General features: G+C 39.0%; 3 protein-coding genes across 12 annotated transcripts in view; all 3 read right to left on the bottom strand.

Moving 5' to 3' along the window:
• Zc3h11a (zinc finger CCCH-type containing 11A) overlaps positions 1-11,120 on the bottom strand; it is a 38,468-nt gene extending 27,348 nt beyond the window's left edge. For 2 of the 10 annotated variants that reach the window (XM_078022617.1, XM_078022626.1), the window contains exon 1: positions 3,586-4,060. The gene's annotated coding sequence lies outside the window, so the exon portion shown is untranslated. Of the gene's footprint in view, positions 1-1,825; positions 1,973-3,585; positions 4,061-4,983; positions 5,038-10,970 lie in introns of those variants that run through there. The other 8 variants (XM_078022624.1, XM_078022620.1, XM_078022625.1 and 5 more) reach the window with 8 other exon arrangements.
• On the bottom strand, positions 4,453-4,990 carry LOC144367181 (uncharacterized). The gene has a single exon (XM_078022627.1). The coding sequence runs from the start codon at positions 4,552-4,554 to the stop codon at positions 4,456-4,458; it is 99 nt and encodes a 32-aa protein (XP_077878753.1). The 5' UTR covers positions 4,555-4,990; the 3' UTR covers positions 4,453-4,455.
• On the bottom strand, positions 5,000-10,971 carry Zbed6 (zinc finger BED-type containing 6). Its single transcript, XM_078022615.1, has one exon. The coding sequence runs from the start codon at positions 9,277-9,279 to the stop codon at positions 6,340-6,342; it is 2,940 nt and encodes a 979-aa protein (XP_077878741.1). The 5' UTR covers positions 9,280-10,971; the 3' UTR covers positions 5,000-6,339.
• Positions 11,121-24,950: the final 13,830 nt, after the last annotated feature.

Below are 24,950 nucleotides of genomic sequence, written 5' to 3'. Positions count from 1 at the left end.
TTCTAAAAAAAGAAATGAAATTGGTAGCACAATAAGAGGAAAAAATACCAGAAAACTTCTCTAAACTGGATGAACTTGAGCCTTTAAAAAGAGGCTTATCATATGCCCTACTAAACTTTTAAGATTATTCTACTCTACATAGACATGGTTAAAAAATTTTTAATTCCAACAGTAAAGACAAAGTCATGTAAACTTCCAGGAAAAAGCAGACTAATAAAGCAAAGAACAACAGACTTGACATTATTACACTTCGAATCTGAAATTCTAAATTCCAAAAGACAATACTATGCAACCAGATCTAAAGGATATTATGACCTTAGATTTAGCCTTTCAAACTATATTTCATGAACAGCTCAAGTTTTTACACATGTAAAGTCTCAAAAAGTATGCCCTTCCCAGCCATGGTGGTGCATACCTTTAACCCCATCAGTTAAGGAGGCCAAGGCAGAAGGATCACAAGATTGAAGACAGCCTGGGCACATTAGAAGAACTTTGAGCAACTTAGAAAGACCTTGTTTCAAATTAAAAAATAAAAAGGACTGCAGATGTTGCTCAATGGTAAAGCACCAGAGTTCAATCCCCAGTACCAAAAATAAACAAAAACAAAAGTCCAAGTATACTCTTTATGTACTTTTTCCATTTTTGGAAAAAAATCATCCAAGCAAGTACTATAACTTAGGAAGAATTACTCAGAAAAAAGAACTCAATAAAAGTGCAAAAGAACAAAACAAACCATATTATTTTTATAAAAAATAAAAAAGACTGGGGATATAACTCAGCGGTAAATGGCTGCTGGGTTCAAACCCTGGTACCCCCTGAAAAATAAGTACTATTTCACTCCTTTAAAAAAGTTTTAAAACAACTACTTCAGACATCTGATTTATGATACAAATAAAAATCCCAATAAAGCATTAGCCAGTTAGACCAGTAATGTATTAAAAGAGTAATACACTCTTCTAATAGGCTGATTTCAGAACTAAGAATGGTCTAACATTAAGCAATTCATTACATTAATAAAGGGTATTAAAAAAAAAAAAACAACCCCTGTGGTACTCTAAGCAAGATTTCAAAAGAAATAAAATGGCCAGACACAGGTACACACCTGTGATCCCAGCTACTCAGAAGGCTGAGGCAGGAGGATTGCAAGTTTAAGGTTAGCAACTTAATGAGATCCTGTCTAAAAGTAAAAAATTAAAAAAGGGGGCTGGGAATTCATTTAGTGGTAAAGCATCTCTGGGTTCAATGTGCAGTACAAAAAAGGAGGGAGGGAGAGCTGGGGCTGCAGCTCAGTGGTAAAGCGCTTGCCTATCATGTGTGGAGGCATTGGGCTGGACCACATAACAAACAAACAAACAAATGTATTGTGTCTATCTTCTAAAAAAATGAAAAAGAAAAAAAATGGTTAAAAGAGAAAAAAAAACAACAAAAAAAACCCAAAAGGAGTTCAAAATGGTATTTTTTTTTAAAAAAAAAAAGACAATAATGGCTAAAAAAGGGGCAAGCTAAGCTGGGCATAGTTGTGCATGCCTATATAATCTTAGAGGTGAGAGAGGCTGAGGCAGAAGGATCTTAAGTTTAATCCGGCCTGGGCAATTTAACAAGACCCTGTCCTAAAATAAAAAATAAAAAGGACTGGGGATATAACTCAGTGGTAAATGGCTCCTGGGTTCAAACCCTGGTACCCCCCTGAAAAAAGCAAGGAAGTTAAAATGCAACATCTACTCCTGGTTTTGAAAAAATAAAAAAGGAACTGCCTTAGCATAAATGCATATAATCATCAAACTGGCAGCATGCACAGATGGTAAAGTACTACAGGTGAACTCACTGAAGACAGATGCAAAGATACTCAACTGTTGCCACTATCATTCAAAACTCTTCCAGAGTAGGACACATTCCTATAATCCCAGCAACTCGGAAGGCTGAGGCAGAAGGATCACAAGTTTGAAGCCAGCCTGGGCAATTTAGCGAGACCCTGTCTCAAAATAAAAATAAAAGGACTAGGGATGTAGCAACCCTGGGGTCAATCAGTCCCCATTACCCCCCCACCCTACCCCCCAAAAACAAAACAAAGCAAAACCAAAAAACCTGTTCCAGAGGTTCTAGTATGTAGTCAAGAAAAAATACAAGGAAGGATGAGACCAAAAATCATCATAATAAAAAAATCTGCAAATTATATGCTTGAAAACTAGTAAATTTAATAATTTAAAAACAATAAAAATAATAATATAAATATACAAAAAGCAGTAAATCTGCTTAATGTCAGCAACAATCATTCAGACACGAGCGTCATTCACAATAAAAACCATAAAATATGTAGAAAAAAAAATGAAGGGTATGCAAAAGTCACATCGAATCAAAAACAAACCCCCAAAACTATGAAATGACTGAGGCACAGATGATCTGGACAACGGATAAATTTAAGAAGTAACTTCAAAATGCATACATTGAATGTAATTCATGCCAAATCCCAATGAGACTTTATTATTATTGGAATTGACAGATTATAAAATCACCTGGAAGTATAAGTGAGGGGAAAAAAGATACTTTAAAAAGAAATGGAAGAGCCTCCCTCTGCCTGATATTACAAATGGCAAATACAACAATATTTACATGTAACGTTGGCAAATGAAATACAGTTCAATAGAATTCAAGAGCACCCTTAAGTTATAATGTGATTTATAAAAGTAAGCGGCATTTGAGATTAACAAGAAAAATGGCCAGCTATTTGGAAAATAAAAAAGAACTTCGTAACAGTGGCAATGTCATATAACTACAATCCTCAGCATTTTTAAAATAAAATACATATTCACCTAGACACTCAGGAAAAAAAAATTTTTTTAAGCTCAGAGTGGGAAAAAAAACCCTTTCTTAAGGTACCAATGATAAAAACTATAACAATAATATTGATGAAACTGGAAAACATTTATATAGCAAAAGATCTATCAGCAATATGGCCAAAGATTACTATCATTATAAAAAGATAAACGTCTATAACTTTTGCAAATTAAGATCTCCTTAATTGTTCAGTAAACTTCTACAACCTCTTATAAAAATTATATACAAATTATTATTATGATAATTATTATATAAAATTTAATAATTCCATAAATTTGCATCCAAGAACTTGTTCTACGGAAACAAGTTCATGTAGATGGTTGCATAAGGCTACTATTAGACACAGGGATATTTTTGTTTGTAAAACCCCAAATGTTTACCAATGAGGGATACATTGAGTTACAATGGACAATGGAACACTACATAGTCATTAAAAAGATGAGGCAGGGTAATGTGTATGGGCAAGGAACCATGTTGTGATAAACTATTAAATGTTTTCCTTCAAGGAAATGGAATTAGGGGAGGATTCCACCTTAGCTGTATTGTTTTTACCTTTTCACTATGTGCACTATCAAAAACAAAACAAAAGAAAGAACAAACATGTTTCTATTCAAAAACTAAAAGTTTGTGAATAATTACAAGAAAAAAAATGACTGGACAATAGCCTTTTAATTTCTTACTAGTCCAGGAAAATTTTGCCTTAAAATTACAAAAGTTTTTAATGAGAAAAGACCCATTTCCCCCACTTACATTAGCTGGTTGCTCTCAACAGGAACGTCTGTGTCTTCACTGAGTTCCAATCTATTACGCCTGTAGGTCGAACCAACACTCAATCCATGAATTAATAATAATGAGGCAGAAAGAATTTTCTTCCTCACATTGCCAAGGAAACCTCTCAGCCACAATTGAAACACAGGATGTGTTTTTAAAACATCTCCCAACTACTGGAAGATTAAGTCCATTCGAATAACCTTTGCCAGCCTGGAGACAGCTAGCATTAGTTATCTCCTCAAAAAGAAAAAACAAGAACAAAAAAGTTCATTTAAAAGATGAACTTGAAATTCAAAGATTTTTAAAAAAAAATCCATCTTCCATAGCCGAACAATATAATTTAAAAAGGAAAAAAAGAAAAGAAAAAAGAAAAAGAAAAAAAAAAAGAAAAAAAAAGGGAAAAAAAGAAAAAAGGAAAAAGGAAAAGAAAAAAAACACCAAAATTCAATAAGATCCAATTTCTGGTCTTCAAGATTTCTTCACCTATTAAGAAAAAAACAGAAACCTTCCCCCATCTTTATTATCTGTATAATAAAAGCATACTTGTATGTAAAAATATATAGTGTTTTATGTATATAATATACACATATACTAACTGGCTTATACACATACATACAAACACACACACACACACAAATGTGTAGAAATAAAACATCTGGGTAAGTTTCCTTTTTAAAAATACACTATAAAAGACTGTAGATTTGAGTACATTATAAAAATAGTGAACTTACATACCCAAGTAGCACGAAGCTAATGTTACACTAAATTTTGCCCAGCCCACAAAATAAAGATGAAGGGAAACCCTTATACATATATCAAGGTGTATAAAATGATGTATCTATATCATCATCAAGGAGTGTTTAACCAAAAAAGATAGAAACGTATAGTTATAGAGTAACTACAGAGTGGTGCAGCAAGCTGTAGAAGGCAGAGCAGCATTATAGCCATTCTGAACTGGCACTGTCAAAACACAGAAAGCTTTTATCCAAGGGAAGACTTTTTTTTTTTTTTTTTCCTTCTTTTATATTAACACCAGCCCTGTAAGGGCTTGCTTATGCAGCCTAGAACCAAATTCTTTACTACTGATGGCTATAGCTTTTAAAGACTATAATTATCCATTTACTCCAGTTAGTAAAAGGGTATATTTTGGAGTTGAAATTTCATTTCACAATGGTACATTTACCATTTAAGAATAAAAAAAATTTTTTTTGATGTACAGAAATGAGTTTTCTAAATTTTTGAAACCAGCCCAGTAACAAAGCAATTTTGATTCTCACATAATAAATACTACATAATTTCTAGGCTAAATCTTGCCAAATACTATCCAAGACAAAACTAAAATCAAAACTTAAAAAAAAGTGGACACCTTTTACTCACACTTAATACTAGTCAATTTTCCAGGATTTTTTTGGGCAGGGAATATCCCCAAATCTAAAATGAAAAAAAGGAAAAATTGGGATCTTACATTAGTTATTCAGTCTGAAACTTCTAATAGACTTTTACTAAAAGTCATCATTTTCTGGCTTCCCACTCAAATACAGAAACATACTTCCAGAGTGGAAAGGGACCTTTAAAGGATCATTGGGATTAATTCACTTATTTCACCAATGATTCCGAACACATGAAAATGCTGACTGCTTATTTTTAGTTAAGAATATACAGTGGCCAAAACAACTTCAGTTAGTTAATATTAATATTATGGATCATTAAGTATGTTTTTCAAAAGATCATCAAAAATTAAAAAAAACATTCTTCAGGAAAGGCAAACTGGTTTTGTTTAAGTATGCTCAAAGGGCTTATAATCCAATCCTGTTCAACAGTTTCCAGTTTTGCAAACTTTTTACTATTATTAACCCATAAATTATGCAAAAGCACCTATATAATCTTTATCTTATAGTTTTATCCTATATATAAGGTTAAAAAGACAATTCAAAGACTAAAAATAACTATTTTCCTAATTGTTTCCTCTCTTTCCCTTTTATACAGATTCAATCCTAAACATAAAGGGTAATTCTATCATGCCAAATAATTTGAAATTATAAAGCTGACCAGTATGAGGAGGCAATTAGAAATTTCCAAATAGAAAACAAATTTTTCTTTTTCTGCCAAATTATAACTGAGCATCAGGGTTTTAAAAGATATAGAAAAATGGGGAGAGGGAAGGAGTAGCAATTTAGTATGTTATTGTTTTTCTCAATTCATTGGTTTCAGAGTAATCAAACCTCTCATGCTGGAGGAAATTTTTATTTTAATTACTAGTTGAATCTACCAGTCAGAAATAGCCTAAGGCCTTTCAATGCTGCACTATATTTTTTTTTTAGTTAAAAAATATCTTTTCTTTCTCAAATGATATAAACATTTTCAAAATTTCCAAGGTGTAACATTAAGTTTACAACTGTGAAATCTTTTGAGTTAACCTTCATTTTATCAATATTATATTGTCTCTGAGGAATTTCCAGCCCTTTTTGTTTTCGGGTTTCCCCAGATTCAGTTTTGTGGCTGCTTGTTTTTAGAGATAGGGGTCTGGCTCTATTGCCCAGGCTGGTCTCGAACTTGTGGGCTTAAGCAATTCTCCGCCTCAGCCTCCCAAGTAGCTGGGATTACAGGAGTGAGTCACCATGCTCAGCTGTTTTTGAAAGAATGATTAGTATGACTATATAATAACTATAGCAGTAAGGATACAATAAAATAGCAAAAAAGTTGCCCATTTTAAATGGAGAAAGGAAAAAGAAATCAAGACAATATTTCTTTTTCATTGCTTTGAACAACCTTATTCTGGGGATCCTGGCTTAGAACCAATGCAGAATAATCATAGTTAACATTTTTCAAGTTCATTTTCAGAAACATCAGCTGTTCTATATTGTCAAAGTCCAGGCTCATGATCTGCTTTGGATGGAAGTGGCTATTTGAAGTAAAGATACATTCAGATTGCCAACTACACATGGGGCAACTTAGATACTGAATAGCAACTTGGGTCAAAGCTGGCCATATGCTCAGTTTCCTTTGCCAATAAATCAAAGGATCATCACCTCCTGAGAGTTCTGAATACTTCTCTTTGAAGTACTCATCCACTACTGCTATTGCAGAAGGAAACATGAAGCCTTTGCTTCCAATGGCAACAGTGTCTGTGGCTGGGATATCCATGGAACCTGAATTGGAGGTGCCTTCTTTTATAGATGAGGTATATGAATCAACTCCTACTGTAACTAAGGGACCAGATGCTTCTGAAGCTGCAATTTGACAGGTTTCTGGTGAAGATTCCATATAATTACAAACCTCTTCTGCAAGAATCTGTTTATAAATTTCTAAATCAGCACCTTGAGGAAAAAAGTCTTCCAAACTGTTCTTAAAGCAAGGATCTAACAAAGTAGCCAAGATACAAGGTTTGGATTTGAGCATGGCACTTAGTAGGGTATCAGTTTCAAGTTTCAGAGATAAACTATCCACCAGATTGAGGGCCTGAGTAATACCTCTGACTTGAAAATCTTCTCTGAGTTTCTGAAGGGAAAGGAGTAGATGATGGATTAGGGGTAGCACCTGATTCAATCCTGTGGTCTTTACACTCACTTTTTGAGTGGCTTCCTCAAATGGTTTAAGAATATCACAAACATATGTCATTAAAGTCCACTGAAGAGATGTGAGCACAACTCCACTGGCTCTACCAAGACTATGGTGAACTGAGTAGCAGTGCTCCAAAAGCCACTTTAACATATAAAAGGTAGAAATCCAATGGCCAGTTTCATCCTGCTTCAAATTCTTCCATGGAAGCTGGTGATCATTTTGGAATTCTTGCAGTATCTGCCGGGCCTTGACTGAATGACTAAAATGATGACAGGTTTTCCTAGCAGCCACTAACATATTCTCGATGCTTTTGTGCTCACAGAAAAAGTCCTGAATGACTATATTTAAACAATGCAGGAAGCAGGGCACATGAGTAAAACCACCATCTTTGATTGCATGTACCACATTAGAGGAATTATCAGAAACAATGAAGCTAGGGATAAGGAAATTGGGAGAAAGCCACAGACCAATCTGGTCATTTAATTCTTGTAAAATGTTTGTTATCAAACAGTCTTTGGCCAAACCAGTAACACAAAGCACAGCCCACTTTCTAAAACTGGGGATCCTGCCATTATTGGGAGAAGAGTCAGTTTCCAAAGAGACCCAGTGTACAGTCACAATGAAATAGTCAGTAGATGGGTCATGGGTCCATATGTCAACAGTCAGGTGGATCTTTTGACTTTGGACATTCTCTAAAGTTAAGAAAATCTTTTCTCTGACACAGTCATATAACTGAGGTACAACCTTAGTGAAAAAGTAAGTTTCTGATGGCAATCTATAGTCAGGAGCCACAATCTGCAGGAACCTCTGAAAAGCTGGAGTTGAGAAGTAGTTGTAAGGATGCATATCCTCCACAATCATTTGAATAATTGCCTGACTTATTTGACTTGAGGCTGGATTTTCACAATATGTTGTTTCTCTCTCTTGTTCATGCATGAGACTGTCTTGCTCTACAACAGGAATAGGACTATCAGATCTATTTTCAACCTCTAACACAGGAGGTTCATCTGAATCAGAGTCACTAAGATCCTCAGCTGTTAAATCTTGGCTGCCTGTGGACTTCTCTCCATGCGTATCATTCAAAAGATCACTGCTCTCAGTCTCAGTCTCATCTAATCCATTTCCAAGAGCACCACTGTCTTTGTTGGCAACCGCCCAATGGATGGGATGTGTGGCCTGCAGGTGTCGTTGAAGTGTTGAAGTTCCTAAGTGGGAACCTGGCCTACCCCGGCTCACGCTTCTTTTACATATATTACACACAGCTCTTGAGATGTGCTGAGGGTCAGTGTAAAAAAAGTTCCAAACTGCAGATGTCTTGGCTCTGGTTCCAGGAATTAAGGCATGCTTGACAATGTTACTTTTGATGAGAAATCTCCCTCTTTCTGCCCTTAGGGCATCAGATGCCGATTTATCACGTTTCTTACCCATTCTATTATCATCTAATGAATCAGCAGGAATATAATCAAAGCTTCCATTGCTTCCAGGAGAAGAGGGAGATAAAGATACATCCAAGCTAAAGTCCTCCTCCCCACTAGTGACTCCAAATTTGTTGGCCCTGGTCCAGTGAGGTGAATGCCTTGCCTGCAAATGTCGCTGAAGAGTAGATGTACCAAGATGACTGCCTGGTTTACCTCTGCTAACACTTTTTTCACAGAGGTTACAAATAGCCCGCCAGGTGTACTGGGGATCAACATGAAAGAAATGCCACACAATGGAGGTCTTAGCTCTTGTACTAGGTAGATAGATCTGTTTTTCTATATTGCTCTCGAAAAGACTTTCTTCATCCTGTTCAGAGGCAGTGGGGGCTAACAAAGCAGGAGCATCTGCAACAGGCCTTCCAGATCCCAAATCCTTAGTAAATTTCTTGGCAAGGATCAATTTTTTTCGGCGCCTTTTCCCTTTAATTCGCAAACCCTTCTTTCTTTTCTTTTTAGCAGGCAATTTTGCCTCTTTATCCACGCCTTCTGCCACCATCTTTCCTTCTACCACATCTTCTTCAGCTGCATTAGAATTAATGGAAACACATCCCAGAATCCCAGCACCATTAAAAGTTCTGCATCTTCTACGAGGAGAGAGGGAAGAAACTGGTGCACTTAAAGTACATACACTCATTCTCTTTATGTCTCCAAAATTCGTACCAGAATTTGTTAGTGTGTTTATTACTCAAGCAGAAATACAGCTGTTCCTCTCTCCTTGCATTACCTTTTCTCCAATTTCTACAGGGAGTCAAATTCCCTTTTGACCAATAAATTCGAAGCCAGGTTATTTTTGGAGGAAAAATTACAGCAGTGAAGAACATTCCCAAACTCTTTCATAGAGGGCTTTAAGATCCCTTTCAACTTTCTGAGTTCTGAATTCAAAGTCCAGTGTCCTTACATTATTAAAAAAAAAAAAAAAAAAAAAAACTGAGGCCCACTCTCCGACAGTCATAGAGTTTAACTGTTTAGTACCAGCTAAAAGCCAGGTCTTTCAAACACCAGGTTCATGCTCTTCCTGCTTCACCAAGAACTATACCTGCTTGAAATGTCTTCAAGTGTTAATATTTTAAGATGTCTCATGATAGCAACAATTTTCCCTTAGTTCTGAAATTTTCAGGAAATTTAATTTAAACAAAAACATAGTGCATCATTCAACATTCATAGTTTAGGACTGTGATTTGTTAATACAACCCCCAAAAATCAATTCTGGAAAGCTAAATGAGACTCCACATACTGGTCATTAACAGGAAATGTAGTTGGGCCCTTTCACTTCTGACTATAAGTAGTACATTTTTTAAAAATGCAGATAGCTGGAAAAGATCCTTTGGAAATAAAATTTTAAAACAGGAAAACAAGTTGCATTTTCAATTTGCCGTTTCTACCAAGCGTTAATGTTTTCAGACTGAAGCAGCATTACAGGTTGTAAATAAGTAACTCACAAGTTGGACTCTATATGAACAGTAAAAACTGAAATATGGGCTTTAAACTACTTTCATTCCTTTTCCACGGATCCCTCCCCTTTCCCCAATATCTACACACTTTTACCCTAAAAAGCATCTCTATCACTAGTTCCACCTCCTTCTCAAGGTCCAGAATCAAAGCCTGGAAGATGTCAACAACATGGGCCTTCCCCATAGGGATCCGCACCAATTATGGGAGTTTAGGGGGTGTTCTTCATTACGGTTCCACCAATCCTACAAGGAGAACGGAAGTGTCCCTGTAGCTCTCGGCTCCGATGCTCGGGGCTGGGGGAGGGAGTGTAACTGGGGTGGGGAATGGGTGTAGGATCCCGGAATAAGGTCAATGGCTTTGAATGTGGAGTTTGAGAAAATCTCCAAAGTAGTAAGACCCTGGAGAGGAATGAGAGTAGGTCAACTCAGGTCCTGGCACTTGGTCTGCTTTAGGCAGTGAGCGTCCGCTAAACTGGAGAAACTGTTGCCCAGAAGAAAGCAATCTAGTGTCAGTTCGCTCTCCGGGGGTCGGGAACAGTCGGCTCTCGGGGAAGCTCCCAGATTCGCGAGCACCGGATGTGGGGGAGGGGAGGAAGGGTGGTTGGGAAGGGAGCAGGCGCCGTGGGGGTGGGGCGCAGTGGGGTGGGGGTGGGGAGGATGGGAAAAGTGAGCGGGAGCCTGGCTCCCAGCCTACACCGACAAGGGCCGCGGCCGGGAGGGGGTGGTCGTTACCGCGGCGCTGCAGAACCCCGCTCTAACTTCCCGGGCTAGGCCGCGACCCGGGGGCGAGGGGAGGCCGCTGCCACTCCCCTCGCCCTCTCCCCCGCCTCCCTGGCTCCAAGCCACCCGGGAATCAAGAAACGGGTCTAGTTACCAGAGAACAGAAACTTTACCGAACCGATGACACTATCTCCGACTCCCGCCTGCTGCCACGTCTTTCTTCTTTCTTAGCCGCGGCCGCCCGCCGTCCTCACAGCAGCAGAACCAGCAGAAACCCGAGACTGCCAGCGTCAAAGATGGCGCCCGGCTACAGCTCAGCTCTAAGACCCGGCCAGTAAAAGTGCCAGCACGACGCAGAGCGCGGGGATTCTGGGAGTTGTAGTTTGCTCTATGAGGCGATGCCTAAGATGGCTTCCCCGGGTCACAGGGTCACGTGAGAGGGGAGGTGCTGGGCCAAGGGGTAGCCTTGGCAAGGGCTGTTTCTGAAAGTTTCCGGGCCCCTAAAACCGTCTTTGATAAAGCTTTGTTGTTTTTTAAGTTCATATCAGATAATCGAGAAAACTGAAAGAAATTTCCACCAGACCATAAGCTTCTCATTTTCCTCTTACCCAAATTTGCCTAATGAATCTATCATTCAAACCGTGTATAAATTTAATTTAGAAATAAACTTTTCCCACGTATTGTTGAAGGATTTGGTGGCTCAGTGGTTGAATGCCCCTGAGCTCAATCCCCAGCACACACACACCCTTCCCCCAAAGAGGAAGAGTCCTGAATGCTGACTGTTGAAGGATTTGTGCTTTTTAAAATTATTATTATTATTACTATTATTTAAATGTGAAGACAGGGTCTCGCTAGGTTGCTTAGACCCTCACTAAATTGCTGAGGCTGGCCTTGAACTTGCAGCCCTGCTTCAACCTCCTGGGTCCTGGCATTACAGGCGCGTGCTCCCAAGTCTGGCTTGTGCATTTACTTTCAATTTGCACAAGTGAAATTGGGCTTTGGAGGGTTTGTGTGTGTGTGTGTGTGTGTGTGTGTGTGTTTCTTAAAACAAAGTTGTGTATCAGGCTTATTAGTAAGTTCATGAGGGTTAGGGGAGTGAAAAGGAAAACATGAGCAATTGCTGCTCCATTTCATTACAAACATCCTGTATTTTCCATTTGAATGTTTTGATCTTAAAAAAAAAAAAGAATCACAGAAATATGTAGAATAGAAAGTTAAAATCTGAATTAATCTCATTCCTGGGAAATTTAATCTCATTGATTTTACATACACCTTTCCTAACTTTTTAAATGCAAATATATTTAAATATATTACATGGATGTAATAAGAGCTAGAGATCTCTCTGGGTTCGTAGATCAGCAGAACTTGCTTCTGAAGCAACATTTTACCTAACCTTTACTTGGGTGACCATACGTTCTGCTACTGAGAAAGGATACACTTGATGGTAAAGCTGATGGAGACTCCAGGCACCTTTTATTTCTTTTTATGCTAGTCCTGTAGGAGTCCCAACCAGGCCACAAATGGCAATCTAAGGGATCCATTAGTCAGAGTAGTCCTGATTTCCTTACACTTTGACTTTTACCTTCTTTCAAAGTTGAGAAGCCACAACCTTATAATTCGCCAGTCCTTGCCTTACATACAAAACTCTTGAGACCGGGTCAAGACAGATTTCACTCTGATTACCATGTCAACAAGACCTAACAAGCAGGTTCCTGGTAACCAATTTCTGTCTGTTGTCTGTCCCCACAACACCTAGGGTTCCTTGTAATTTCACAGATGGCTTTCCAAAGAATTTGGTTTTATAGCCGAGGCCTTCCCAAGCTGCTGTCCTGGCCTGAATGGCATGTTATATATGGTTTATAGATATAACATATTTCATCAAATTATATCATAAGATGCCTTCTTCTTTTGTGAGCCTCCAAGAGAAAAAAATACAAACACACAAAACTCTGCTCATTAAATTCTTACATGTTGGGCTGGGGATATAGCTTGGTTGGTAGAGTGCCTGCCTCACATACACAAGGCCCTGGGTTCAATCCCCAGCACCATCCCACCCCACCCACCAAAGAAGTTCTTACAGGTCATTGATCAGAGATGCTAAATTGAAAAGGATGTGCATCTTAGAATGAATTAAGTGTAGGGATGGGCGATGCAGCTCAGTGGTAATGTGCTTACCTGGCTATGCCTAAGGTCCTGGGTTCAATCCCCAGCACTACAAAAAGAAAAGAAATGTGTATTGTAACAATAAAAACAGGCATCAAACTATGCATAGGGTTTTACAATTTGCTTATTTCCACTTCATAATGTATCTTGAATATCTTTTAACAGTCATCAGTACTTATAGGCTTAGAGGCTTACTTTTTTTTTTTTTTTTTTTTTTTTGGTACTAGGGATTGAACCCAGGGGTGCTTAAGCACTGAGTCATATCCCCAGCCCTTTTTATTTTATTTTATTTTTTTATTTTGAAACAGGGTCTTGCTAAATCACTTAGGACTTTGCTGAGTTGCTGAGGCTGGCTTTGAATTTTCAATTATTTTCCCTCATCCTCCTCAGTTGCTTGGATTAGAGGCATGCACCACCATACCAGCTATTACCACTTTTTTTTTTTTTTTTTAACAACTCCCATCCCACTCACTATAAGGCTCTTTTTACAGTTTGTTCCATCAGTCCCTTACCGGTGGAAATAACCATATTTCATATTTCAGTTTCTATTAGTCTCTCCCAATGTGGGGAATAAAAAAATAGGGTAATGGGGACATTGAAAAGGGCAAAAGTTAAAAACCTGAGGCTGTTGAGAAGAGGAAGAACTAGTTGGGGAAACCCTATGTCAAGGGAGAATCCATATGGGGATCTCCCCTAAACCCCCAATACATACACACAAGATTCTCAGAGGTGAGTATGGGCTTGCCCTTTGGATGTTACAAGTGGGTAAAGTGTCTAGACCATGCACACAATGCCAGATTGCCCATGCTTAAAAAGCACCTCAAACTACAAATGAATTTCAGTTTCCAGATCTCTTTCATAAATAATTACAAAACCATGTAGGATGTTTAATAAGTTTTTGCTTTGAGAGCAAAGTTTTCTAGAAAAAGAATGCAAAATTATTGAGACAAAATTATGTTCAAAAGAGAATATTTAGGCCACGCACAGTGGCACACACCTGTGATCCCTGCAACACAGGAGGATGAGACAGGAGAATCTCAAGTTCAAGATCAGTTTCAGCAAAGCCTCAGTGATTTAGTGAGACCCTATCTCAAAATAAAAAATAAAAAGGTCTGGGGGATATAGCCCAGTGATAAAGCACCCCAGGCTAAATCCCCAGTTCCAATAAAGAAACAAATAAATAAATAAACTATTTAGGGTTCAGGATGTAGCTCAGTGGTAAATTGCTTGCCTAGCATGTGTGAGGCTTTGGGGTTCAATCCTCAGTACAATAAGAAGGCTGAACTAGTGGTGATGTTGGGCAGGACTCACAACAGAGTCAACAAAGTCTGTTATCCACCTCCCCTCCTCTATTTTTTCTTCTTTTTTTAAATACTGGGCCTTGAATATACTAAGCAACACTCTAGCCCTTTTATTTATTTATTTGGGGGAGGGTACTCAGATTGAACTCAGGGCCACTCAACAACTGAGCCACATCCCCACCCTATTTTGCATTTTTACTTAGAGACATAATCTCACTGAGTTGCTTTGCTTTTGCTGAGGCTGGCTTTGAATTTGCAATCCTCCTGTCTCAGACTCTGGAGTTGCTGGGAATTACAGGTGTGTGCCACTGTGCCTGGCCCAGCCCTTTTTATCTTTATTTTTATTTTTTATTTTAAGGTCTCACAAAGTTGTCCAGGCTGGCCTGGAACTTGTGATCTTTCTGACTCAGACTCCAGAGCAGCTGGAATTCTAGGCGTGTACCACCAAGCTCGGCCCTTTTCTATTTTATCCTTAATTTGCCCCTCTCTATTTATTCCTGAAAACCTGATAACAATACATGACTCCCCCTCTATTTAAAAGTATGCTCAATTCCTTGTTTCCCTCTGGCATACCTAATTTCTGAATTTATCTTTCTGGCCAATTTCCTTGGCCATTTTCCTACCTCTAACATACTCTTAAATCTATTTCATCTGGATTTAATGTCTCCGTGACTTTTTTGAAATTCCTTTGGTGGGGTCCATTGTTGTAAGTTAAATAAATACTTTTCAGTGTTTATTTTCTCATTCTTATTAGACATAACTTATTGATAGTTTATTCTGTGTCAGGCACTGTTAACAACTTTGTGTATACTATTCAGTTTAATCCTCGAAATAACTCTATAAGATAGAAGCTCAGATAATCCCTTTTTACAAATGCTTGTAAAGTTCCAGTGATTTATCCCAGGTGTCATTACTGACTGGTAAGTGACAAAGTCATTTGACCTGTTGGTCCATTTTCTCTTTCTTTCAGCTCCCCCCTCCCTTGGTTTAAAGGACAACATTCTATCTTGGTTTCCTTCCAAATGCTTTGGTTGCCTTGGCAAGTTCCTGTTTCTCTATCCTTCACTTAATTGTTGGTGTTGCCCGGGATTCAGTCCTCTTCAATCCTCATCTTTTCTCTCTGCATTCTTTCCCTGAGTTGTCTCATCCATTTCCATGGTTTCAACTATGAATTAATTATATGTGGTGACTCAGATCTTATCTCTGAACCAGATCTCTGTTCAACTGCCTACAGGGCTCTCCAGTTGGATGCTTCAGAGGCACTTTGAAGTACAGCACATGGAAAAACTGAAATCATCACCTGATCTGGTCCCCAACACCACTTCCTGAAGCCTCTGTCTTAGCGAATGGCACCACCCACCATCCACCTGGTTACATTAATCAAGAGTTTATCCAATCACTATAATGCCCTTTGACTTTATTACCTCCTGGTTTCTTTTTTCTTTTGGTCCTGAGGATTGATCCCAGGGCCTTGCATGTACTAGGCAAGGACTCTGCCACTGAAATACATCCCCAGCCCCTGACTTTACCTCCAAAATCTCTCTTTTTTTTTTTTTTAAAGAGAGAGAGAGAGAGAGAGAGAGAGAGAGAGAGAGAGAGAGAGAGAGAGAGAGAATTTTAATATTTATTTTTTAGTTCTCAGCGGACACAATATCTTTGTTTGTATGTGGTGCTGAGGATCGAACCTGGGCCCCACGCATGCCAGGCGAGTGCGCTACCGCTTGAGCCACATCCCCAGCCCCCCAAATATCTCTTAAATCTACATTTTTCTTTTTTATCCCCATTGATTCTGCCAAGATGAGTATAAGGTCCTTGCTTAGCATCTGGATGGCCATCTTAAGTGACAGCTGCCATTTTAAGGAAAAAGTTCCCCTTTCCGGCCAAAGAGCGTTTCTGAGAAAGGATCACCACTCCCTCATACCAACCCAACCCCTAACTGCCCATGTTAGGACACACCATAAGCCTCTTACATAAAAGTCCCAGAACCCAATCCTGTTTTGCTTCTCTCTCCCATAGAGAGATGGCCTTTATTTGTCAGCTCGTGTGCATCTCTGCCCTGTCTCCTTCTTCCATTTCTCCTTACCCATCGCTCATTCCTCGCTTTCCCTTCACCCACCATCCCCAATTTTTTTTTCTAGAAAAATTTATCAACAATGACAAACTGAGGAGAATAGGACTGGATATCTGAGGTAGAGAGATACTTTTCATTGTATGTTCTTTTGGTTTGGGTTTTAGTTTTTAATGGAACTGGGGATTGAACCCAGGGATGCTCTGTCACTGGGTTACTTCGCTAGCACTTTCTATTTTTTATTTTGAGAAAGGGTCTAAGTTTCCCAGACTGGCCTCAAACCTGAAATCTTCCTGCTTCAGCCTCCCCAGTCACTGAGATTACAGGCATGCACCACCATGCCTGGCTAGGTAGTCTTATCTGTGGTCATTAACACTATTTCCATAAGAGGTCTAAACTTGTCTTTTGTTTTTGTTTTTGTATGGGGGATTGAACTCACGGGCACTCAATTCACTGAGCCACATCTTCAGGCAGGATCTCACTGAGTTGTGTAGCTCCTCACTTTTGCTGAGGCTGGCTTTGAACTCGACATTCTTCTGCTTCAGCTGCCCCAGTTGCTAGTCTTTGATTTTTATAGGTACTATTAACCTATGTAGACCTGTTAAGGGCAGAGTAACATGATTATAGTTATCCTACTGAGTCATGGATTCTGAATTTCACTTCAAAAGTAAAAGCTAAATTATGCCCAGTATGGTGGCATATGCCTGTAATCCCAGGGGCTTGAGAGGCTGAGACAGGAGGATCACAAATTCAGATCCAGCCTCAGCAACAGTGAGGCACTAAGCAACTCAGTGAGACCCTTTCTCTAATAAAATACGAAATAGGGCTGAGGAAGTGGCTCAGTGGTTGAGTGCCCCTGAGTTCCATCCCCTGGTACACTTTATCAAGCTACTGTCCTCCAAACTAAAATTGTTAGGAGTAACAATCTTTTAAAAGCTTATCTTTGTTTACTCCTAATTGTATCATGATTTTCATCTTTAAGTGATGATAATTGGATGTTCTCAACACTTTGCATTCTAAGCAGTGCTACTCTGGTAATTAAAAGAATTGGGCATTGGTCACTTACGTTGTACATCTGTAAACAAGGAACTTAGAAAACTACCTCTCCTTTAATCATAAAACATTTATTTATTTGTTTGTTTGTTTGTTTGTTTATTTATTTATTTTCTGTTTGTATACAAAGTATATTCACACTAATTCATATCCTTATACTTGTACTTTGGATAATAATGTCCATCACATTCCACCACCATTTCTAACCCCATAACCCCTTCTTTCCCCTCCCACCCTGACCTATCTAGAGTTTGTCTATTCCTCCCACGCTCCCCCTCCCTACCCCACTATGAATCAGACTCTCTCTCTCTGTATATATATCACTATTTTTTATTGGATATTTGTTTTTAAAAATAGTTTTCCATGTTTGTAGCTTGCTATTTATCTTCTTTTTATTTATGTATGACAGCGGAATGCATTGCAATTCTTAATACACATATAGAGCACAATTTTTCATATCTCTGATTGTATACAAAATGTATTCACACCAATTCGTATCTTCACACATGAAACATTCCATTTATTTTTAAGACAAGAAAGGAAGACATAAAAATAGCAAATCTAGATAGGAATTCTATGTCACTTAGTATTTTATAATTGTGTTGGGCATGGTGGCACATGCCTATAATCTCAGCAGCTCAGGAAGCTGAGGCAGGAGGATTGAGAGTTCAAAGCCAACCTCAGCAATTTAGGGAGCCCTTAAGCAATTCAGCAAGACCCTGTCTCTAAATAAAATATAAAAAAGGGCTGGGGGATTGGGGTTGTAGCTCAGTGATAGAGCACATGTGCCTAGCACCTGTGAGGCATTGGATTCAATCTTCATCACCACATAAAGATAAATAAAGAAGATAAGGGCATTTTGTCCAGCTACAACTAAAAATATATTTTTTAAAAAGGGCTCTGGATGTGGCTCAATGGTTAAGTGCCCCCTGAGTTTAATCCCCAGAATCAAAATAAATAAATAAGTAAACAAATAAATAAATAAATAAATTTATAAATGGATAAAAATAACCAGTTATCATAAGTTTGTGTGTGTGTGTGTGTGTATAGAATTATGTTCTACCTTGCACTAGGATGGGAATTTGAATTTACGAAGAGATAATTAGGAAATCTTCGTCCTATTATAATACAATTAATCATAATAATTATCCTAAAATGCCTCATACAATGAAAATAACTAGTTTTGTCAATTACGAAACATTCTTCAAAATTCTAACCATAGCTGTCCTAAGATTTTTTTTCCTCATTCACAGTTTTTATTCTTCTCTAAAGAAGGTTGTTTCTTTGTTCAGAACTACTACCCAGAACTGGATTTGCTTTGCTCTTGTTAATTTTGTTTTGTAGTGGGTGCAGTAGTACACGTCTGTAATCCTAGTGACTCAGGAGGCTGAGGAGGGAGGATCACAAGTTTGCAGCCAGCTTGGGCAAATTAGAGAGACCTTGTCTCAAAATGAAAAATAAAAGGGCTCAGTGGTAGAGTACCCCTGGGTTCAATTCCTAGTACCACAAAACATTATTTTGTATCATAAAACTTTATAACTTTTGCCTGTTAGCATTTTGCAGAATCACAATGTGTAACTGAACAATCTGAGCAGTGTTTGGAGATGATATTCATCACTTACAGGACAGATAAGATATGCCACTGACCCCCCCCCCATATTAATGTTGTCCCCAATTCAATAGAAGGAGTAACTATAAAATTACAAAAGTGAAAATTAGAACCAATTACTCCCACTTCAAAATTGAAGGAACTGGCCTTCTGGATGTTCAGTGACCAAGATTTGGAAACCAAGGAGGATTAAAGGACTAAGAAGACAGCCAATATTTTGGCCCTTATCCTCCAAATTCAGCCAGGACTCAGGAGATGGCAGGACCCTCTAAAAGGGTCTGGTAGCTCTGGTGAGTCACCCAATATTCTGATCAGGGGGAACATGAACCCTAGAGATTAGAAGCCAGCTGGTGTACACTCTGCAAGGAGGAGGGTCACTGGAAAACAGAATGTCCCCAAAGCTTCCAAGGAAGCTTTGTGGTCAGTGAGACCCTGACCATCCCAGCAGATGACACAAGTTGCAGAGGGAAGTGCCTGAATGAGCCAAGAGGGTCCTCACAAGATCCTAAAAGTTACCTCTGAAGGAGTTTTGATTGACCTTAACAGTAGGACAACATAGGGATGAACTACTCTGTCTTGAACATAAGCAAGGAAGTGTAAACAAAGACAAATGTACTAATATGGAGTCAAGAAAAGTCAAAGTCATACACGGATAATTACAAGGAAAAACAGTGGTTCTTTTAAATGGAATTCAAGGTGTGAACTTGTGTCACTCCTATCAAAAGTAAGTAAAGCTGAGATGATTGTAGAAAAGGATTCTTTTGTGTTATTGCCTGAGACTGAAGTTCTTTCCCTAGGCACCCATGCATGAAGGTGAAACTCATAGTTTAGGCAAGAACACTTTATTTAGATAAAAATAAGAAAATGACCCCCTCCTCCCATTCTTTTTTCAAAGAAGTTCATACTCATGGAGCTATTTAAAAGGAGAAGGAGAGAGAGCCAGACATGGTGGTGCACACCTATAATCCCAGTGGCTTGGGAGCCTGAGGCAGGAGAATCCTGAGTTCAAAGCCAGCCTTAGCAATTTAGCTAAGCCCTAAGCAACTTTGTGAGATCCTGTCTCTAAATAAAGTATAACAACAACAACAACAACAACAACAACAATAATAAAGAAAAAAAGAGAAAGGAAGAAAAAGGGCTGGCTGAGTACCCCTGGATTCAATCCCCAAAAAGGAGAGAGTACCTCTACACAATTCATTTGGTCAGATATCTTCTGACTTTGGCTCCCTCTTAAATTTTGTTTACAATTTATAATGGTACTTCTACTTTTAGACTTAAGTATCTGACTCATTTCACTTAGATGCTTAAGCCATTATTTAAAGACTGTTTTACTGTAACAGGGATTCACTTGATGTTTTGACTATTCACTTGATGTTTTGGCTTTGAAACGTACATGCTGTTTTTCTTTTTCCCAATCTTCTTTTCCCTAAACTTTTCCTTCCTGATCTCTCCTCTCTAATCTCATTTTCTCTGAAGCACTCCTATAAAAGCCCCTGTTCCTACAGATGGGCAGAATCACAGCTTTTGGGACAGGAGTGCCTGTGTTTCTCCTTTGCTAACAAAGCAATAAACCTTCTTTTTCCTTTTTCTCAAAACCGTGTCCTTCTTAATGGACTGGCACTGGGGACAAGGACCAAGCTTTCAGCAACAAATTTGGTGACCCAGATGGGATCCCAGAGCAGTGCCTGTTCCAACTTCCTTTGGCAGGCCTGGCTTCCCAAGGAATCCCATTTTCATGCTGAGGATTCATAGTGCTGAGAGTTTGTTGAAATCCTACTGCTGAGGAAATTGGGATACAGTGTGAGTTTGCCTTAGACCGAACCAGAGGAGCTCTTCCTGTGAGTAAAGGGAGGGATTGAGGGACCATCCCAGCAGCTGGTGAAGCTCTTTTTGCTTTGGGGAACACCCGCCTTCTCTCCCTGAACTGCACAAGTTGCTCCATCAGTTGGTCCACTTTGAACTCAGGAAATTCACGACAACTTTGGTCATTTGGTAAGCACCCCCCATTGGGCATGCCAGGACCCTTGATTCTACACATCTGGTTCACCTTTGTGGGAACATCTGGTCCCTCTGTGGGGACATCTATGGCATGTTTGTGTAGAAGTCGCCGTTAAGCGAGAGTTGGGAACTTGGGATGTTTCCCTATCTAGCCTGTGGGTTTTAAAGGCTCCTACCTGTTAGCCATGGCTTGGGAATTCCCTCTGGTTGTCTGTTGTTCGAATGTGTTGCTGCCCCTCGTAAGAAGACATGGCCAGTACCCATTGATTCTATAGGTAGGGAGTGTCTTGGGAAAGATCTTGGCTGGTTCAATCTAAAGGTTCCCATCTATTGGCCATGGTTTTAGGACTTCTCTCTGGTTGTCTCTCTGTATTTCTTTTTGTACAATCTTGCAATTGGAATTGGCCTGTCAGGGGTAAAACAAGTTGAAGAAAGGGCCACTTATAAGTCTAAGATAATGTTTTACAATCTGACTTTTAAGTCGCTTTCTAAATTATTGTACAATCTTGCAATTATAATTGGTCTGTGAAAGGTAAAGTTAGTGGAAGAATTTGTACGTGCAGGTCTGTCTATTTTAAAGATTCCCATCTGTCAGGCCTGGTTTCAGTGATCCTCGTGTGTGTGTGTGTGTGTGTGTGTGTGTGTGTGTGTGTGTGTATACATACACACATACATACATACATATATATATATATGACTGATCTTTAAGACATGGGCCATGCTACATGGATCTTACAGGTAGCCCCTTGAGCAGAGAGATCTTGGCTGCATGGGCCACCCATAGGGATATGCCTGTCTGAGAGAAAGATGGTTTACTGTAACACAATCTGGCCTTTGAATGGTTTTTCTGGATTATTATGAAATCTTGGAGTTGAAGTTGGTCTGTCAGGGATAAAGTGTGTGAAAGAGATTCTGTATGTACAAGGATTTATGCAGTTGCATGCTAAGAGGTCTGAACTGTCAGGAAGTAAGTTGAAGGTGCCAAAAGACACTGCCTCTGGTGTGCTAGGACAGCAGGACACCAGAACAAAGGGTTTAAAAACGTAAATCTTTTAAAACCAGTGCTGGCACTCCCAGTACTGTCTCTCAGCCTGGCCCAGGCAACTGCAGATATCTCTCTGTGGGTCAAGGACACCAGTCCTAAACTGGAGGGAAAAATCCCAGAAAAGCTCTCTGCCTGGGCTGTGGAAAAATGGCCAAGAAAAATATGGCCTCTGCCTTGCCTTTCAGCCCCTTTTGCCCCTGGGCTAGGGGGAGGGTGGAGGTTGCTGGCCACAAAGAATGTCAGTTTATGACCTGGGGACAAGAATAGTCTACCCTTTTAAGATCTGACAGGACACCCCATTTGGCCAGGGGATATTCATTACCGGGGCAAAGCAATTCTTGCTGTAATAGTATCCTATCAAACTAGATGCCTGGGGGAACAGGCAGAATAAATAACTGCACCCGAAGACCAACCTGTGTTTTGAAGGCAGCCTCTGAAAAGGAATCTTTAAGGAAGCCTAAAGAAAAGGATGGAAAGGGCTTCCTCTGTTGCATATCAATATGCCTAGTATAAGAAAAAGACCCCAGGGCTGGGGATGTGGCATGCGTGTAGCCCAGGTTCACCCTCAGCACCACATACAAAGATGTTGTGTCTGCCGAAAACTGAAAAATAAATATTGAAATTCTCTCTCTTTCTCTCTCTTTCTCTCTCTTTCTTTCTCTCTCTCTCTCTCTCTCTCTCTCTCTCTCTCTCTCTCTCTCTCTCTCTCTCTCTCTCTCTCTCTTTTAAAGAAAAAGACTCCAAAGAACTCTGGGTAAAATTGACAGTGGGGAACTCATTTAAAGTTCGTGGCATTGTGATAATGGCAACAGAGACAAGTCAGGCTCAAAAATATCCTGTGTTCCAACCCCTTAAATGCAACCTGGGAGAAAAAAGTTAAAGCACAGTTCGTGTACATGCTGAATTGTTCCACCCTCTCCTGGAATGGAATTTGTTGTGTAAGTTAAATTCACAGAAAACATTCATAAAGTCTGTTTCAGAATATGAATTTAAGAAATAGCCTGAAGCTAGAAAAGGTAAAAGAAAGTTATAGGTATGGAAATATATTTTAGTCTGGAAAAAGATATTTCTGGATGAGAAAGTATTCTGTCTGGTAAAGTAATATTCTTGGGCTAAAGTCCAAGATGAAAGTGGGCAAAACTAAGGATGTAAAGTAGTTGTGAATGTTTAAATTACAGAAGGTTTGTAGAAGGTAGATCTCAAAAAGCTTGTGCTTGATTATGCCTATAATTAGCACAGTCAAAGTTCTTTAAACTTTAATGTACTGATATGAAGCAAAGTCTGAAACATTAATCTACTCTTATTTATGGATAATTTTCATGAATTTTTTTCAGTTTTATTACTTGAGGAAACTAATCTTAAAGGAATTGGGTTTTGTACCTGTTTTAAATGATTACTTTGTAACTGGCTAAACAAACAACTGTAATTTTAAGTTATAACAATATAGTTGATACCCAACATATTTGTGACTAGGTGTACATATGCATCTGAGAATTATCTAAGTCTTGGCTAAGTATTATGTAAAGGTTTATAAAATGGAAGTTTATGTAAGGCTACTGGAAAGATAATCAAATAAGTGCTCTACTTTATATATTGTATCTGACACAGAAGGGCCACACTGTCATTTGAAGACCTGTCTTATATCTGTTTGCTTTGACTAAGCCAATTTCTGCTCATTAACACTGTTTCCTAAATGTATAAGAGATTTAAATCTATCCTTTGATTTTTGTTAACCCATTCAGACCTGTGATTATTGTTACCATACACTCTGGATTCTAAATTGTACTTTAAAAGTTAAACCTATTTGGGCTGGGGTTGTAGCTCAGTGGTTGAGTGCTTGCCTCACATGCATGAGGCACTGGGTTCAATCCTCAGCACCAAATAAATAAATAAATAAATAAAACAAAGATATTTAAAAAAAAAGCTAGGTTGCTAGCTTTAAAAAAGTAAAGTTAAACTTAGTTAAATGTACAGCTTTGGAGAACACTTTGCCAAGTTGGTGTTCTTCAAACCATAATTGGGTGTGGCACAAGTCTCAGTTTTGCATGGAAATAACATTCAGTTGCCATTTATTCATGTACTTGTTGTTTTTTAGCTGGATTAAGTAACCTGTTGTCAATAAGTTATATACACAATTTTGCTACTTTTCACACTGGAATTGGAATTTAAAAGTATTTTTGGAAGGTATTAAGGAAAGCCTGATCTGTTTAAAAGTGATATGTGAAAACTTTTTTTTTTTTTTCATAAAAACAAATTTAAAATCTCTCTTCACCTTGATTCATGTTTCAGGTATAACGTTGTGCTATGAAGAGCCTCACCTTACCTGAGATAAGGCTCTTCCTCCCACCTTATTCCATGTTAGAGTGACTCCAAAATAGGCTAGACTTCAGCTTATTTAAAGTTGTGATCAAAAGATTGATTTTCTTGTAAATGTTGGGTGTGTGGGAGACCTTGCCTTTTGGTTTTGTTTCCCCCAGAGCATCACGTAATCCCTTATTCCTCCCCCTCCTCTCTGAAGGGTGCCAAGCCAAAGGGCTCCAAAGTCAAGTTCTCTTGACCCATCCCTGCGGGACACACTGCTGCTCTCTTTCTCTCCTTTTCTTCCCCTTCAGGCGGGCCCCCAGTACAATCTCTTGGTTGAATGTCCATCTGGGATGAGTCACTTGCCTTTCATTGGCGCTGTGACTCCGATGGGCCTCCCCTGCCTTTAAGCAGGAGCCCCATCCTGCCAGAGATCACCACCTGAGCAGAAACCAACCTGTGCCCGTCTTCTCAATCGCCTCCTTTGCATCCGCCATTGGCCTAAGAATTGGTGAGTCCCCTCTCTGGACTCCTAAACCCGCCGAGGCACCACAATAGGGAACAGACCGTTGATTGTCCAGCAGACCCTGTGGTGT

The sequence above is a fragment of the Ictidomys tridecemlineatus genome, chromosome 10, assembly GCF_052094955.1.
Source record: "Ictidomys tridecemlineatus isolate mIctTri1 chromosome 10, mIctTri1.hap1, whole genome shotgun sequence".
NCBI lineage: Eukaryota > Metazoa > Chordata > Mammalia > Rodentia > Sciuridae > Ictidomys > Ictidomys tridecemlineatus.
The sequence above is the reverse complement of the archived record's forward strand: the minus strand, read 5'-3'. Positions and strand labels throughout refer to the sequence as shown.